General features: G+C 44.0%; 3 protein-coding genes across 3 annotated transcripts; 2 read left to right on the plus strand and 1 right to left on the minus strand.

Moving 5' to 3' along the window:
• Positions 1 to 3,462: 3,462 nt before the first annotated feature.
• LOC108158075 (facilitated trehalose transporter Tret1) lies at positions 3,463 to 6,464 on the minus strand. The gene is made up of 3 exons (XM_017290227.2): positions 5,048 to 6,464; positions 4,464 to 4,967; positions 3,463 to 4,405 (listed from the first exon to the last, which is right to left on the minus strand). Exons 1-3 carry the CDS (start codon positions 5,304 to 5,306, stop codon positions 3,603 to 3,605), a joined length of 1,566 nt encoding a protein of 521 aa, XP_017145716.1. The 5' UTR covers positions 5,307 to 6,464; the 3' UTR covers positions 3,463 to 3,602.
• A 3,584-nt stretch (positions 6,465 to 10,048) lies between these two features.
• On the plus strand, positions 10,049 to 10,875 carry LOC108158086 (coiled-coil domain-containing protein 25). Its single transcript, XM_017290238.2, has one exon. The coding sequence runs from the start codon at positions 10,135 to 10,137 to the stop codon at positions 10,762 to 10,764; it is 630 nt and encodes a 209-aa protein (XP_017145727.1). The 5' UTR covers positions 10,049 to 10,134; the 3' UTR covers positions 10,765 to 10,875.
• A 3,229-nt stretch (positions 10,876 to 14,104) lies between these two features.
• Positions 14,105 to 14,931, plus strand: LOC117192116 (coiled-coil domain-containing protein 25-like). The gene has a single exon (XM_033396808.1). It carries the CDS (start codon positions 14,191 to 14,193, stop codon positions 14,818 to 14,820), a length of 630 nt encoding a protein of 209 aa, XP_033252699.1. The 5' UTR covers positions 14,105 to 14,190; the 3' UTR covers positions 14,821 to 14,931.
• Positions 14,932 to 17,174: the final 2,243 nt, after the last annotated feature.

Below are 17,174 nucleotides of genomic sequence, written 5' to 3' on the forward strand. Positions count from 1 at the left end.
ATATAAAAAATAAACTAGCTTTAAGAGAAAGTATTTGAAAGGCGAATCGAAACACAGTAAAAACTCGATTAAACTTACAGCTTGGTTGTGCTGAACACTAAAATGTTACGATTCTAAACAGTAAACAGAAAAACAGAAAAAATGCCCGAATATACCGGTAATAGGAACCCCAAATAAGCAAATGCAAAAATATACACAGAAGCGAACGAAATGTTTATTAAATCAATACTTATGTGTACGATTATGTACGTATGAGACATATGCTAAAGCTCCCGACCGGTCGTTTGCCACCGGATGGGGGCGTGGATACACTTTAAATCGAACAAAAATACTCTCAACCAATTGTAGCCTTAGCCTGTAAGTGGATTTACACATATACGAATAACGGATATTGGATTACTCGGAGGAACAAGCATATGGCGATCGTCTCGCGTAAGAAAACCAAATTCAATATTCATGTGGGTTTTCATCCTCCATATTTTTTTTTTAGTATGAGTAAGTATTTTTTGTGACGTTTTTTTGGGCATGTGACAAAACGTAAATCATCAATATACTTTTTTGTGTCAGTGTAGTGCTTTTTTTTGTCGGGCGTCATCTTTTAGGCAATTTTTTTCTTTACTCATAAGCAGCCAAGCTAATTTTGTTGGAAAACACCGAGATACAATGTTGAAACAGAGAATCAGAGCAAGGAAGGAGCCTAGGAAAGCGCAATTAGGGAGACATGTGTGTTTTTTTTTTGGTATTTTTAATAAAGAAAGTTGTAGAACATGAAAACCTCACAGCAACCTAATCGCAGATACATTTTAAATGTTGTTCAATGAATATTTAGAGAAACCAATGAACAAGGCAAATAGCATACATTTTTTTATGTCAAAATAAATGTCTAGAAGTCTAGAAGATAACAAAGAACAACAAATCTTTTTATAACTAGAAAAACAGAAGAAAAATCATGAAACCAAATACCAGAAATATGCAATACAATTTTTTTGTTTAGTGTAAGGGAAAACGTTTTTTATATAAGCATATACATAAAAAAGGCAAAAAAAAGGCGAACCTCAAGAAAGCGGAGATCAGTGAGATTAGTGCATGTGTATACTCGTATATATGTATGTAGAAATCCAGATAGTCAAAAATTCTTCTTCGTCGTCAATTGGGAATCCAAGCGGTGGAGGAGGAGATGAAGGGGCGTAGAATTAGAAAGATTTAATGGCGCTTTAACCTATGAAACTTTTCGGTATTATTATTTTGTGGTTTCAATCTCGAACATCTCTGCTCTGTCCCCCAACCTGTCCCAAGTCCCCTCTTGTAGCGTTCTAGCGGTCATCTATAGCATCTCGAAAACACCGACAAATGATATACAATTCAATAAATATATATACATAGAGAGATAGTGTGTGGTAGCTACCAGTAAACAGTAACCAGTAACCAGTAACAGAGACAGCATAGAGGAGAGAATTTTTTTTTTAGTAATGAAGATGTTAACTGTTAATGGGATGGGATGGCGAGGATTGTATCTGAAACGAGAACTGCCCTATGAAAGATTTTTAAATAACTTAAACAAAAATGAAAACAAAAAAACAAAACCAAAAACCAAATACCAACAAAGAGAAACAAGCAACTATAAGTCGACAGTGCAGAATATTAATTCGAGCAAAAGTAAGTTAAAAAAAAACTACTAAATGGTCTACTGAAATAAGCAATATACATAAATTCATAAATAGAACAAATTTAGTGGAACAAATTACAGTTTAAATAACGAACGAAAAAAGCAACAAACAACAAAACGGGAATATATTCAACAAAAATGCAAATTATATTAACTATACAACCGTATATACACTATATACCTACATATATATATATATATAAATTATAACGATTAAGCCCGAGCGGAATTTTTTTTTTTTAAATAAATAAATATTTAAATAAATAATACCGTAATACACCATACAAATACTGAATAAACGACGACACACACACATGAGACACAGAGGCATACAAAGAGAACTTGTCTTGTTCCGTAGTCCGTAAATGAAACACACAACAACACGCATTGACACTTGCATACATTTATAAACGAACGGAAATAAGAACAAATTTAATTTTATTCGTTTATACAAATACATATATACATATATTATATATATATATACATAATAGCAGCTAATTGTTGTACTTAAGATGTCACATTACAAAGCGATAAGTACAGTACTTAAAAAAAGGAAAACCAATAAACGAAAATATTTAAAATTCAACGGAAAACCAAACAAATAACGGGCCTTTTAATGCGAACCGTGCTCTGGCTGCGCCTTACAGCCCCATACACTAACTGTTAACATCACTGCCTATTGACGGGCATTGTTAACAAAATAGATGTGCGGGGTGGTCTTTCCATATTGAATTCTTGTCAGCACTTGCATATAATATCTGTATTGTATGCTCTGTGCTCTTGAAATCAGTCACTGCTGCTAACAGCGCTCCTTGTGCACTTAACAGCACTGGATGTGCACTCCTTTCGAACGTTACAGGTCTCCTGTTGCACCTAACAGCACGCTTGGTGGTGCGATTCAAATGTATTAAAATCTGTATTTAATCGGTCAATAACGCGCTCCAAACCGAATGCCAACCAACGGGCACAGTCTTATCAGTCGGGCACTACAAGTATTGTAATGTTTTTGTTAACACATCACTCGAATTCGACGCAGCTGCAGCGTGGCCGGTGCAATGAGTCGTCGCTGCGTTTTCCTGAATGCACTTTCGTCGGGCCTGCTTTTTCGAAACACAACAAACATTATATCATCAGTGGTCCTCGGTGGTAATGCCCAACCACTCGAGTACCCAATTGACGGAGGAACAGAGTTAAGTGCTTCCCTGAAGCGACGATGTCAATTCGCATCGAATTACAAGGAAATCGAGGTCCGCTGCCCCGTTTCCATTGGAACTAATGATGATGATGATGAATGATGATCGCCAGCTGATGATAGTACGCTCAAACACGTTTTCCAATCACATCCAATTAATGTTCGCACAACCAACGACCGTCGACTTGGCAAGCCGTTGCGGAATTACGTCAGGGCGCGCAATTCGCACGATAAGGTGAAATGTTCTAGAGACGCCCCTCCCCCACGGCACCCAAATAGCAATCCTTCGTGGCACGTTCCAAGAGCTCAATGGGGCGGCCAAGGCCTTTCGTCGCGCTATCACTATCACTACGTATCAGTGCGATAACTTGGTTACGTATGTAGGAGGATATTGGCCAACTTGTGCATTGTCATTGTTTAGAGTCGACTCGGCCGGAATAGCATAATCTGAGGGTCGAGGGTTGGATCTGGCTCGAGCCGGATCGCTGCGTTGCATAATTGAGTGCTGGGTGGCAAGTGCGCCCGCCCTGGCCCCAGAGCACACCCAGAGAGTGAAGTCCCTAGTGTGAATGCACTTCAATTGACTTTGATTACGGCTTGGTTCTGTTTATTTACGAGTAGTTTATTGATATTGATATCGGTTTTGTAAATGGTTTGTTTGGGCCGCATTCCATTGCTGCCAAGGCTAAGTACTTGACACATCACAGATTGAATACACCACTGATAATTTTCTCTTAACTACTACTTCTTCAGGAAGAGCTCGTGCAGCTCCACCTCCTTCAGGTTGTTGAGAGTGAGCCGGCGGGTGAATTTGCCCGTCCGCCAGTGCTCCTCCAGCTCCTCGAGGGTGCGTCCCCGCGTCTCAGGGACAAAGAAGCCGATGAAGCCGGCCGCCAGGAACGAGATGAACGCGTAGAAGGCAAACAGATTGGCAGTGCCCATGGCGGCCTCCATGTTCGGATAGATTTTCAGCATGATGAAGGCGAGGATCATGCCAAAGAAGACGGCAATGCCGGAGGCACTGCCGCGCGCCCGCTGCGGGAACACCTCGGAGATCATGAAGAACGGCAGCGTCAGCATGCCCATTGTGGAGAACACGATGTGTGCAACGATGCACACAACTGGCAGCCAGTGCCAGGTGCCCACTGTATCTGGCCACCAGCCGCCGGCGGCCAGCAGCAGCATGCAGAGGCCCATGCCCGAGGCGGAGAAGATGCCGGACGGCTTGCGGCCCCACTTCTCGAAGATGGTGCTCATGAAAAAGGTCATGATGATGCGAGCAACGCCCAGCATGACGGCCACCAGCACGGGGTCGATGGAGACGCCGGCCGTCTGGGCTATCTGAACGGCATACACGATGATGACAACCACGCCGCAGGCCTGCTGAAAGCCAAAGAAGGCTGTCATCATTAGAACCGGCTTGTACACCTCCGGACGCTGTATGAGCCGGCTGAGCGATTCGCTGGCCGCCGTAGTCCGACTGTTCTCGGCCGTCGCCTTCATGTGCGCCAGCTCTTCCTCGAACTCCGGCACGTAGTCGTCCTCTTTAAGTAACAGAAATCAGTACATAATGTAGATAAAGGAATCCTAGTAAGAACTCACCTTTCTTCGGCAGGCCCCGGAAGTATCTTAGGGATTTCCTGGCTCGTTCGTCGCGTCCTTTGGTCAGCAGCCAGCTGGGGGACTCCGGCATGGGGAAGACCAGGAGAGTGGCCGCCAGCTGGTAGCAGCAGCTAATCGTCGAGATGAGCACGATATTGCTGCGTATGAAGTAACCCAGTAGGTACATCATCAGGATGCCGCCGGCGAGGCCAATGGAGGTGCCCAATATGAGTCTTCCCCGGATCCGTGGCAGACTGATCTCGGCGGAGTACACGCCCACCGGTGACACGAACATGCCGATCATTATGCCCCCCAGGGCACGACCCACCAGCATCTGGGCATAGATCATGTCGCGGTCGGTGTGCAGAAAGCTGGTGGCCAGCAGCAGCCAGCCAAGCAGGCCCAGCAGGTTGGTCACCAGGATGGTATACTTGCGGCCGATGCGGTCCATGAAATAGCTGACCAGCAGCCCGCCCAAGGGACAGGCCATGTTGTTGATGGAAGCTGTGGTCGGAAAACGGAGAAGAAACGGAAACGAAAAAGTAAGAGCCGCTCTTCGCCTGCATATGGCTTTAGCTACTCACCGAACCAGCTGGACTCGTCCTTGTCCAGCCAGAAGGGCTGGGTCTCGTCGTGCAGCTGGGTGAGCGTCACCGAGGGCATGCTGATGACCATGCCCGAGCCGAGTACTCCGCTGTTGCCCAGAAAGACCATCAGCTTCTGTCGCAACACGGCCCGGTGGCTCTCGCCCAGCGGCTTTCTGCAATGCTCCTTTGTTTTGGTGTGGTCCATGTCTTTGCAGATCACGGGACTGCGAAACGATGGCTCTTCTTGGTCCTTCATGGTGGATGTGCCTGTTCCTTGGGTTCCTTGGATGAGGCGTGCCCAATTGTGTGGCGCTTTCTGCTGGAGCTCTTTGCGCGCACGCCGCCAATCAATTAATGGTTATAAACGAACCGTGGAGTCAACGTCGTCGACTGCTGCCTCACTCTGTTCTGATACTTTGGGTGTTGCTGCTGGTAGTGTTGCTGCTGCTGCTGCTGCTGCTGCTCGTGCTGGTGTTGGCTACACTTGAATTGTAACGACAAGTGGAAACTTCCGCGCATTTCAATCATGGGCTGGCTCCAGTATCAATTTCATAAGCTTCTTTCGATGACGACTTCGGCTACACTACTCCCTGCTGTGTCTCGTGTCGGCGCCGCGTGCGTGTCTCTCTGTTTCTGTTTCTGTCTGTGTCTGTGTCTGTGTCTGTGTCTGTGGCCTGCAGCCACCAGTCAGCCACCTCTCTCGGAGGACGGGCGCTGGCGCCTTTTAAGCGCAGTGTTCTGTCGTTATGTTCTCCCCTCAGTTATCAGTTGCCGGACGAATGTCGCTCTTCGTGTTGAACATTTGCCAGCAGCGTGCTTGCTATTGATTCCCCTATCGATTATCACCTGTCAACACTCAACACTAGCTCTCGCAATCGACACACTCACTATACCACTCATAGACAGCGAATTTAACAAATTCAACGATTTGTTTTCACCATTCAGTCAATTTGAGCTGCTGCTTCTGCTGGTGCTGCTGTCGGTGACAGCCAATGACGAGCCTCCGCATGTACATACGCAATCGGTTTCCACTGTCTGGTGTCTGCCTACCCTTTCCCTGAGCCACAGTGTTGTTATGGCAACCAGCTCCAGCTCCTGTTCTCGGCTGTCTTCCTGCCCCGTCCCGTCCCGTCCCGTTCCGTTCTGTAGGGCCTTTGATGGTGTGTTCTGGGTAAAAACCAGCTGTAGTTCCTGCCTACCGCTGTCTGATGTCTGACTGCTCCCTTCACCGGGGCTTTGTGTGAGGCTGTTCTTGTGGCAACTACCTCCTGCTTCTACTCCTGCTCCTGCTGCCTGCTGCTTGCTGCCTGCCCTTCGTTGCTTTGTTCTTCCTGTTCTTTTGTTCTGGCGGGTTTCATCAACCGGTTGCGCGTCCGCTTGGGTCAACGTTTGCCAAGCAACTGAGAATGAACTGGGCTGGATGCTCTGCTTACGTTGCTTTATTTTCTCCCCTGGTCAGAATAATTTGCAAATTAATTTAGTAGCAAAAAAAATATGGCTGGCTCCACACGTCGTATACGCAATATGTCGCACAAATAGAATGCTGCGTTACGTATACGCCTCGCCCTGTCTGCGGAAGTAAAGCCCACAAGTTGTTATCCCCATCGAACCTGTGGCACCCGCTTCCCTTTTCAATTCTCATTCTCTTTATTCATTATTCTTTACTCATTCTTTTCCCCTCTCCTACAATCGAACGACATTGGCAACGAACTTGGGGCGACTTGGACATGGACATGGACGGGTGGCGGCAGGCTGCAGACTGCAGACTGCAGGCTGCTGTGCAATGAAAATGAAAATGAAAATTAAATCGAAGAATTAGAATATGTAACATCTATTCTTGGTCGTCATTCGCATACTCTTTGGTTGGAAAAAGTGCTGGAGGGGATTGGCGGATTGTGCATCCATACAAAAGAAACTATACGTTATTCCCTCCCATTCGGAAATTCCATTTATAAATGGAGCTCACGTTTACTTTATTCATTGGTAGTGGAAGTACCAGTAGTAGGGAAGATCTGCTGGTATAATTAATATAGTCATGGCATGTTTTAAGGGTAGGGAGTGGACCAACACTACAATATGTAGATATATTTGCATAATTTACATTAATCTGGGCCAAATTGGAAATAAATTATTATTTTTGTATTCTATCGGGTCAGACTGATGCAGAAATCTACGCCATTTCGGGTTAGGGTAAACAAAAATGTGTTTTATAATGATTTTTCTGTTTACGATCGGCAGCGGTGTCGCTGCAGTTGGCCAGAAGCCAAGGCTAACGGAAGAGAGTGATTAAGAGAGAGAGAGAGAGAGTAAGCGAGAGTGTGGAATGCTTATCAGAGTAGAGCCACTTCTGCTTTGCTCTACTCTACTCACATTGCGCTCTCCCCTGAGGGTGCATAAATTATGCGCAACTCGAGATATCGGTGGCTCTGCAAGTATTCTGGTATTCCGATTCAGCAATAGCAATGGGGAGGTGTTCACGCCGCTGCCACGCGGCCTGCCTGCCCGCCTGCCCTGTTGTGGCTTTAAGTGTACGAGTGGATGGGATTGCCAATTGTGTTGGTTTAATGAATAAAATACGAGCCACATTTATTGTGGCTCTTAGCGCCACAGCAACTTAATCGCGGCAATGATAATAATAATCATAATGAGGCAGGTAGAACATTGCTTTAAACCAAATATTTACTCTCTGATTGTGCCAGCTAATTTGGCGAAAATAAAATATTTATCGCCCAATATTTGAGCAGCGCTACCAATTTGAAATTGTCAGGCATGAAATTAGGCAAGGCAACAACAAGTAACCCCCTGAACAAAATGGGATTGCCGAACCAGAAACTGAAGCCGAGTGAAACGATAAGTTATTTATGGCCAGCGACAAGGGTTCCAGAAAGTAATTTAATTTTGTTTTCATGTTTTGTGTGTTCGCTCGAGCTGAGTTATGGGAAGATTCAGGTTTCCCCCAACGTCTCTGACGACAAATACTACTACCCTTGCCTTGCTCTCTCCCTATCACTACCCATCAATCTTCTTGGAACTGCACTGTCAGCTAACTATTTTAAATACAATACGCAAACGAGGAATAATAGATACCCTGGCAGATCACTCATTACAAAGGAAGCCATAGTGTATAGAGGACTGATTTCAATAGGTACCATTTAAGTAAAATAATTTTACTGTTTGTTGTTAGAATCAAAATATAGTAAACTGTGTGCTAAAAATTGTATTGGGACTAAAAGATAGTCGTGCGAATAGTTTGCATTGATCGTACAACCCTCTGCGAGGGTATAAAGCCGAAATTTCAGCAAACTCTCACGCGTTAATGGCCCTCCCAGACAGCTGATAAAAAGCGAAACGTGAGACTGTCTACCCCAAAAAATAACAAAAAACCCATAACTGGTTATCTCAAGTGCCTGGGGCTGCGTCAGATCGGCTGAGAAGCGGAGATGAGATGAACGCCTGGCAACAAGACAGCTTTTTGTCAGTTAATTGTGGCCTAGAATCAGCATCTGGTAAATGGTAATTGCTGAAGAAAAACACGTTACGTTTGAAATTATGAAACTACATCTGTTTGTGGTATTTTTGGCATGCATTTCGTATTTTGTATAAGCCTAAAAATGCCCCAGAAATACTGCCAGCTTTTCAGAGTTCAAAAGTGGGAAATCGATTCTTTTCCTTAAATTTAACCCATTGAGGGTATGAAATAAACACAATAAAAAATAGTTGATTCAAAACAGAGTTAAATGTTTTCAAAAAGATTATTTTGGTATTCTCATCCTACACCTCAGCACTTTTTTTCTCCATACACTATGAACTATGATCTGGTCGGCCCTTAAAGGGGGAGCAAAAATAAATCCTTAAGGCAAATACTTTAAACTTATTTTATCATTAGATCAACCATATTAATAATAGTGTAAATGAACTAGAATGTAATCTAAGAACATCCAATGTTTGAGAAAAATACATCGATGTCTGCAGTGTACACCCAAAGTAGCTCTAGTGTGGAACGAAAAAATGAGTCATAATTTTGAATGGGCTATACAATGGGGTACGGACAACGAGCAAAAACAGGAAAGCAAATTGCAAGATTCGTACGAGCCTCACCTCGCCTTTAAGGCATAAATCCGATTTTGCCTTCAGGGTATATTAGGCGTATGTATATTAGGATTGAGCAACATTTTGAATACTCTGGAGAAATGGATGTTCTAGAATTGAGGAAATGTTTGTCATCTAATGGACCAATAAAGCCCAAAACTAGTCAGGCTCTGTTTTAACGGTTTTTTAACGATATTTTGAAGGTAGTGGTCTTACAAAAACCAAGAATGGGTATCAGAATCGAGATATATTTACAAGACCCTAACCATATGCATGAATATAACATATCAATTTGAGATATTTTCTTTGTTAATTACGTTTTAAAACAGTTTCTTCATATTATATTAACGAAATAGGGTATACCTGTGCAGAAACTCCGGTTGAAGTGACATTTCATAATCACTTAAGGCGCATTCCATACTCACTTACGTTGCCACTGTTTTTTGTTGACCTTTTTTTGTTTGAACCTTGCTGCAGTCAAAATACAATAAATGGGAGTACTTAAAAATAGCCAATCTTATAGAAAATGTATTAATCAATGGCCTAAAATTAATTGTTCAAAACTAAATTTTTTATTTAGCCAGAATTATTCAACGGAATCTCTAAATTGAGCAATATGAACGACTAGCCTCTTTCGTTTTGTTTGTTTTGACCTATTTTGCTAAAACCATTTTGTACGCAAAATCCAATTAAAACAAGTATTTAGAATAAGCCAGTTAAGTTGATAATTGATTCATTAATCTGTTAAAATTATGTGGGCATGGCTAAATGTTCTATATAGGTATTAATATTCGACGGAATATCAAAATTGAGGAATATGTATAATGGAGCTTGAGCTCGTCAGTATATTTACGGTATATTTTTAAATGAGACGGTATGTTTTGGTATATTTCTGAGGGTTTTAACGATAAATCCGCGGTCTCACTGGTCCGTGCCCCCTTTTTTCTCCCTTCGAGTGTCAAAAAAGTTTTTTTGTTTAATTTTCGATCTGCAAAATGGTGTTCTACTTTAAAAGCAACATTGTCCAGCCGCCGGCCATTTTGTACATGGGCCGCGACAAGCACGAAAACGAGGAACTCATCCGCTGGGGCTGGCCGGAAGATGTATGGTTCCATGTAAACAATCTCTCGTCGGCGCACGTTTACCTGCGCCTGAAGCCGGGTCAGACCATTGATGACATACCCAGCGATGTGCTGGTTGACGCGGCCCAGCTGTGCAAGGCCAACAGCATTCAGGGCAACAAGGTGAACAATCTGGAGGTTGTCTACACCATGTGGGAGAACCTGAAGAAGACCCCCGACATGGAGCCGGGACAAGTGGCCTATCACAATGAGGGGGCTGTTCGCAAGATTCGCCTAGAGAAGCGGGTCAATGAGATTGTGAATCGCCTTAACCGTACCAAGACGGAGGAGGAGCATCCCGACTTTCGTGGCCAGCGCGAGGCGCGTGATGTGGCTGCACGCAACGACCAGAAGAAGATGCTTCGCGCTAAGCGCGAACAGGAGAAGGAAGCGGCCAAGCAGCGTGAACTGGAGGCAGAGTTTCGCAGCTATGCCTCGCTCCAGAAGTCCGAAAATATGCGCACAAACTACGATGCAGGCAACGAGTCGGACGACTTTATGTAGTATCAATTGCATTTACCTCTAAGCTATGATTATCATTATATGGTATTCATAATACATTTTTTTGTTAATAAATTATATAATATAAAAACCTTTGTAAATAGCTGAATTGCATTCAATTCCATGAATTATCATTTTAAAGTAAAAAAAACCCGGGAGAACAGCTGAAACGCTAGTTTTTTCGCCTGTCTGGCAGCTCTAGGCTGTTGTTACGTATGATTTTCTGCTTGTCTGGCAGCACATCTGGTTGATCTGGCACCGCTGTGCAAAATTTAAAATTAATGCTAGAGTTTATTAACTTATCCGGCTTATTAGCCGGAATCCTTTGAAAAGGATTTACCAAGCTGGTAAGTGCTCCCCGGCTTATGGGGGGTGGAAAATGCAACATGCAACAATCTTAATGAATACTTTCAGTTGGACTGTCTTTGACAGTTGGTTGAATATTTGAACAATCATTTAAAAAGAGGCACGGCTATGACCGCCGAAAATTCGAGTTATTTTGTGATTAGAGGCTTGAATAAAAAAAAACCTTAGCATTTGATATCAAAGTTCCGAAATCGGGCGTCTCTTTAATGCTGTACCTCGGCATACAGGCGTTTAATCCAGATCTCTGGATCCTCGCTGGGCAGACGCATCTCTCTGAAATAAAAGGCATTGCTTCTTTCCCTGTGATCGTCAATAGCGAAAAATAGCTACCCCTGGCCCCCGGGCCATGCTAAAACACGAACGTCTTAACACCCAAGGATCCCTCAGGTATCCACTCACTGATACGAGGGATACGGGTGCCAGCCAGCACCCTGCATCAGATAACATAGGGCTTGGGGCATGCGGCATAGGGCGGATATTGTGGATCTTGTGCATGTCAACCACATTTTCCATGATGCGCCCAAAGCAAAGAGGCGCAAACTGTCAACGTCTCGGCCGACATTCGGGATTTTCAGCCAGATATAAACGGGATTCCACACCTCCAAGAGAGCCTATGCACTCTTTACATTAGATGAGATTTAATAAAAAAAAGGGTTTATTTTGCAATAATGAATAAAACCAGTTAGGTGCAGTTACTACTACAGACATGGGTAGACTTGGGTAGACATGGGTAGGGGTAAAGAGTATCCGTAAGTACATACAAGGATTAGGTTTACTCGATATGCTCTAGGCCTAGATTAGTTAGGTTGGTATGGTTTATTCGACTAATTGTAGAAACACTTAACTAAATTCGGGGAGGAGCTATCGGGGGATATACCCGTACACACAATATATCCTTAACGCTAGTAAGCTACTTAGCTCCTATGTATTCAACTAAAATATAGACAAAAAATGGGCACAAATTACATGATAGGTATTTGCATTGGTACACTCAAGACTAGACTATACAAATGGGAGGGGGCGGGGGGCGCTTATGATGGGAAGTCCTTAGGTGGTTACTTGTGAGTGTTTTCGTGTGCTGAATGTGTGACTAGTATTCGTTGAGACTTGGCTTATGAGTAGGATCTGCTACAGTTACGATTGTTGTCTGGCATGGAGCGAGCACTGGGTTGGGGGCCCATCTCAATTGCTTGGCTGAGCTGGAGCCGGAGCTGAAGCGACGGGAACGGAAACGGGAGTGGGAATGGAAACGGGTACTGGAACCGAACCCGAACCCGATCCCAAAGCCGAACCCGATTCCGACTGTTGTCTACGCGGTCAAGCGACAATATCGCTACCGGGATTGTAGCCAAAGTAGTTGAGATTGAACTCATCGCTGAAAAGCACCTCCTCCTCGGAGGGTTCCACCTGGTGCGACATCTGAATGCCCAGCTCCATGGGATCGATCTCGGTGATATAGTACTGCGAGTGCGAGTGGGTCAGGCTGTTGATATTGCCGCTGTTCATGTGTATCCCGCTGCCCACGCCATGCTGCTGCTGCCTCAGACCGCTCTCCGTGACAACGACGTCCTTGTGTACGGGATTGAGATAGTCTTCTGGTTGGGAGCAAACAGGAGCAGGCACAGGAAGAGAAGGAGAAGCAAACCATGTTAGGTTACGCATTGCTGGCCAACCTGTCAAGTTACACTCACCATTGTCCAGCAGCACGTCGTGATAGGTGCTGATAATGGATTATTTTGGTATTCTCATCCTACACCTCAGCACTTTTTTTCTCCATACACTATGAACTATGATCTGGTCGGCCCTTAAAGGGGGAGCAAAAATAAATCCTTAAGGCAAATACTTTAAACTTATTTTATCATTAGATCAACCATATTAATAATAGTGTAAATTAACTAGAATGTAATCTAAGAACATCCAATGTTTGAGAAAAATACATCGATGTCTGCAGTGTACACCCAAAGTAGCTCTAGTGTGGAACGAAAAAATGAGTCATAATTTTGAATGGGCTATACAATGGGGTACGGACAACGAGCAAAAACAGGAAAGCAAATTGCAAGATTCGTACGAGCCTCACCTCGCCTTTAAGGCATAAATCCGATTTTGCCTTCAGGGTATATTAGGCGTATGTATATTAGGATTGAGCAACATTTTGAATACTCTGGAGAAATGGATGTTCTAGAATTGAGGAAATGTTTGTCATCTAATGGACCAATAAAGCCCAAAACTAGTCAGGCTCTGTTTTAACGGTTTTTTAACGATATTTTGAAGGTAGTGGTCTTACAAAAACCAAGAATGGGTATCAGAATCGAGATATATTTACAAGACCCTAACCATATGCATGAATATAACATATCAATTTGAGATATTTTCTTTGTTAATTACGTTTTAAAACAGTTTCTTCATATTATATTAACGAAATAGGGTATACCTGTGCAGAAACTCCGGTTGAAGTGACATTTCATAATCACTTAAGGCGCATTCCATACTCACTTACGTTGCCACTGTTTTTTGTTGACCTTTTTTTGTTTGAACCTTGCTGCAGTCAAAATACAATAAATGGGAGTACTTAAAAATAGCCAATCTTATAGAAAATGTATTAATCAATGGCCTAAAATTAATTGTTCAAAACTAAATTTTTTATTTAGCCAGAATTATTCAACGGAATCTCTAAATTGAGCAATATGAACGACTAGCCTCTTTCGTTTTGTTTGTTTTGACCTATTTTGCTAAAACCATTTTGTACGCAAAATCCAATTAAAACAAGTATTTAGAATAAGCCAGTTAAGTTGATAATTGATTCATTAATCTGTTAAAATTATGTGGGCATGGCTAAATGTTCTATATAGGTATTAATATTCGACGGAATATCAAAATTGAGGAATATGTATAATGGAGCTTGAGCTCGTCAGTATATTTACGGTATATTTTTAAATGAGACGGTATGTTTTGGTATATTTCTGAGGGTTTTAACGATAAATCCGCGGTCTCACTGGTCCGTGCCCCCTTTTTTCTCCCTTCGAGTGTCAAAAAAGTTTTTTTGTTTAATTTTCGATCTGCAAAATGGTGTTCTACTTTAAAAGCAACATTGTCCAGCCGCCGGCCATTTTGTACATGGGCCGCGACAAGCACGAAAACGAGGAACTCATCCGCTGGGGCTGGCCGGAAGATGTATGGTTCCATGTAAACAATCTCTCGTCGGCGCACGTTTACCTGCGCCTGAAGCCGGGTCAGACCATTGATGACATACCCAGCGATGTGCTGGTTGACGCGGCCCAGCTGTGCAAGGCCAACAGCATTCAGGGCAACAAGGTGAACAATCTGGAGGTTGTCTACACCATGTGGGAGAACCTGAAGAAGACCCCCGACATGGAGCCGGGACAAGTGGCCTATCACAATGAGGGGGCTGTTCGCAAGATTCGCCTAGAGAAGCGGGTCAATGAGATTGTGAATCGCCTTAACCGTACCAAGACGGAGGAGGAGCATCCCGACTTTCGTGGCCAGCGCGAGGCGCGTGATGTGGCTGCACGCAACGACCAGAAGAAGATGCTTCGCGCTAAGCGCGAACAGGAGAAGGAAGCGGCCAAGCAGCGTGAACTGGAGGCAGAGTTTCGCAGCTATGCCTCGCTCCAGAAGTCCGAAAATATGCGCACAAACTACGATGCAGGCAACGAGTCGGACGACTTTATGTAGTATCAATTGCATTTACCTCTAAGCTATGATTATCATTATATGGTATTCATAATACATTTTTTTGTTAATAAATTATATAATATAAAAACCTTTGTAAATAGCTGAATTGCATTCAATTCCATGAATTATCATTTTAAAGTAAAAAAAACCCGGGAGAACAGCTGAAACGCTAGTTTTTTCGCCTGTCTGGCAGCTCTAGGCTGTTGTTACGTATGATTTTCTGCTTGTCTGGCAGCACATCTGGTTGATCTGGCACCGCTGTGCAAAATTTAAAATTAATGCTAGAGTTTATTAACTTATCCGGCTTATTAGCCGGAATCCTTTGAAAAGGATTTACCAAGCTGGTAAGTGCTCCCCGGCTTATGGGGGGTGGAAAATGCAACATGCAACAATCTTAATGAATACTTTCAGTTGGACTGTCTTTGACAGTTGGTTGAATATTTGAACAATCATTTAAAAAGAAGGCACGGCTATGACCGCCGAAAATTCGAGTTATTTTGTGATTAGAGGCTTGAATAAAAAAAAAACCTTAGCATTTGATATCAAAGTTCCGAAATCGGGTTTCTCTTTAATGCTGTACCTCGGCATACAGGCTGTTATGATCCGCCTCTTTGCCACCCTGGCCTATCGTTCCCAGCTAGCTCACGGGAAAGTCAGGGGTGCTTCCGACCCGATAAGCCAGGGGACGGATTGAACAAAACAAAAAAACATACAAAAAAAACAAATCTAATTTATAGGACAGACTTGTCCTCGTTGGCACTTTCGTCAGCGGGGATAGTTGGTTTCGTTATCCCTAGCAGGGTCCCACCCTTCCATGAGCGCCACCTTTTGAATTCGCTCCCTTTTCATATTCAGGGTAGGGTCCCGCTCTTCTTCTCGCTCTCGTCCCACCCAACTACCGTTTTCTATTCACTCATGACTCTTTTCAAATTTTCATTTTTATATCCATTATATTTTCATATTTAACTTGAACATTATTAATTAATAATCTAGGTTTATATAAAGGAAACAAATACTAACACAAAAATACTAACAACAAAATAAACCCTATTTCGGCCGAATTGGCAGCCCCCTTTGATAAAAGTTGTTGCTTCCTGATGCTTGCTGATGTTTACGTTTGATCGTGGTGTTTTTTTATATGATCGTGATATATTGTTTAATTGTGGGTCGGACGGGTGTAGATGTGCGAAATGTGGTGATGTTATGTGATGTGTTATGAATGAGGGTATACATGCGTGGGTTGTGTGTGATGTGGGTGGATGAAGGTGGGTGTGTGTGAATCGTGTGTGTGTATTTCTGCTTTGAAGTCCGGATTCTTTCCCCGGGGGGGGGGGGGGCTGGTGTGTGGGGACAGAAACGTGTCTCCAGTCGGTGCTCCGCTGACGGTTCCTTGGGGCCGGTGCTCCGCTGACGGTTCTCGCATCAGTTTTCCGGCCTGGCCAGGGCTGCATTGCACAACCCGAAGGGCATCGATTTAAATTGATAGAGTGGTCTGCCCGGCACCGTGAATGCTGTGTACGTCCGACTTTCAGGCTCCAGCTCTATCTGCCAAAATGCGTGCTTTAAATCGATGCTGCTGATGTACACCGTATCCTCTACGCGGCTCAGAATTGACTCGATGCTCTGCAGCGGGTAAGCATCCTTCACGGTTAATTTGTTTAGTTTCCGCGCATCCAGACACAATCGGTTTTTTCCCGGCTTACGTACCAGCGTCACGCGGTTGCTCCACGGGCTCTCGCTGGTTTCGATGACTCCGAGGCGCAACATTTCGTCCCCCTCGGCAAACAACAGCTCTTGCACCGCGGGAGACACCGGGTAGAATCGCTCCTTTACGGGTACGGCTCCCTCGATTAATTGAATTTCGTGCCTTTCGAGCGTCGTTCTTCCCAAACCATGTGTGTCGAATGCCCTGAAGTTGTTCTTCACCTGGTCCAGACGTGTCTGCTGCGTGTGCGTCAATTCGTGCGGTTCCGTTGGTCTACTCCTAGTCAGCACCTCAGCATCAATTTCGGCTAATTCCTTGTGTCGTTCTAGGCCTACTATATGCGGAGCCAGACCAAACTTCAGCCAGAAATCGACCCCTAGGTACAGCGGTTGTTTCAGCGAGGGACACAGGAACAACTCCATAGTCTGCTTCTGGCCTCCATACGTCATTACTGTCGACACATGTCCCAGTATTTTATGAGGAGTGCCGCCCGCTGTTTGTACTGAGAATTTCTTTATGTCTTGAAGTTTCAGCTCCAATTCTCCTATCAGTTCCAGGCCACCTTTCCCCAGAAGGCTCACCGATGCCCCTGTATCCAGTAGTCCCATCAGCGTCCTCGGGCCCAACTTCACTCGTGCGAATGGCCTGT

The sequence above is a fragment of the Drosophila miranda genome, chromosome XL (assembly GCF_003369915.1).
Source record: "Drosophila miranda strain MSH22 chromosome XL, D.miranda_PacBio2.1, whole genome shotgun sequence".
NCBI classification, from domain to species: Eukaryota; Metazoa; Arthropoda; class Insecta; order Diptera; family Drosophilidae; genus Drosophila; species Drosophila miranda.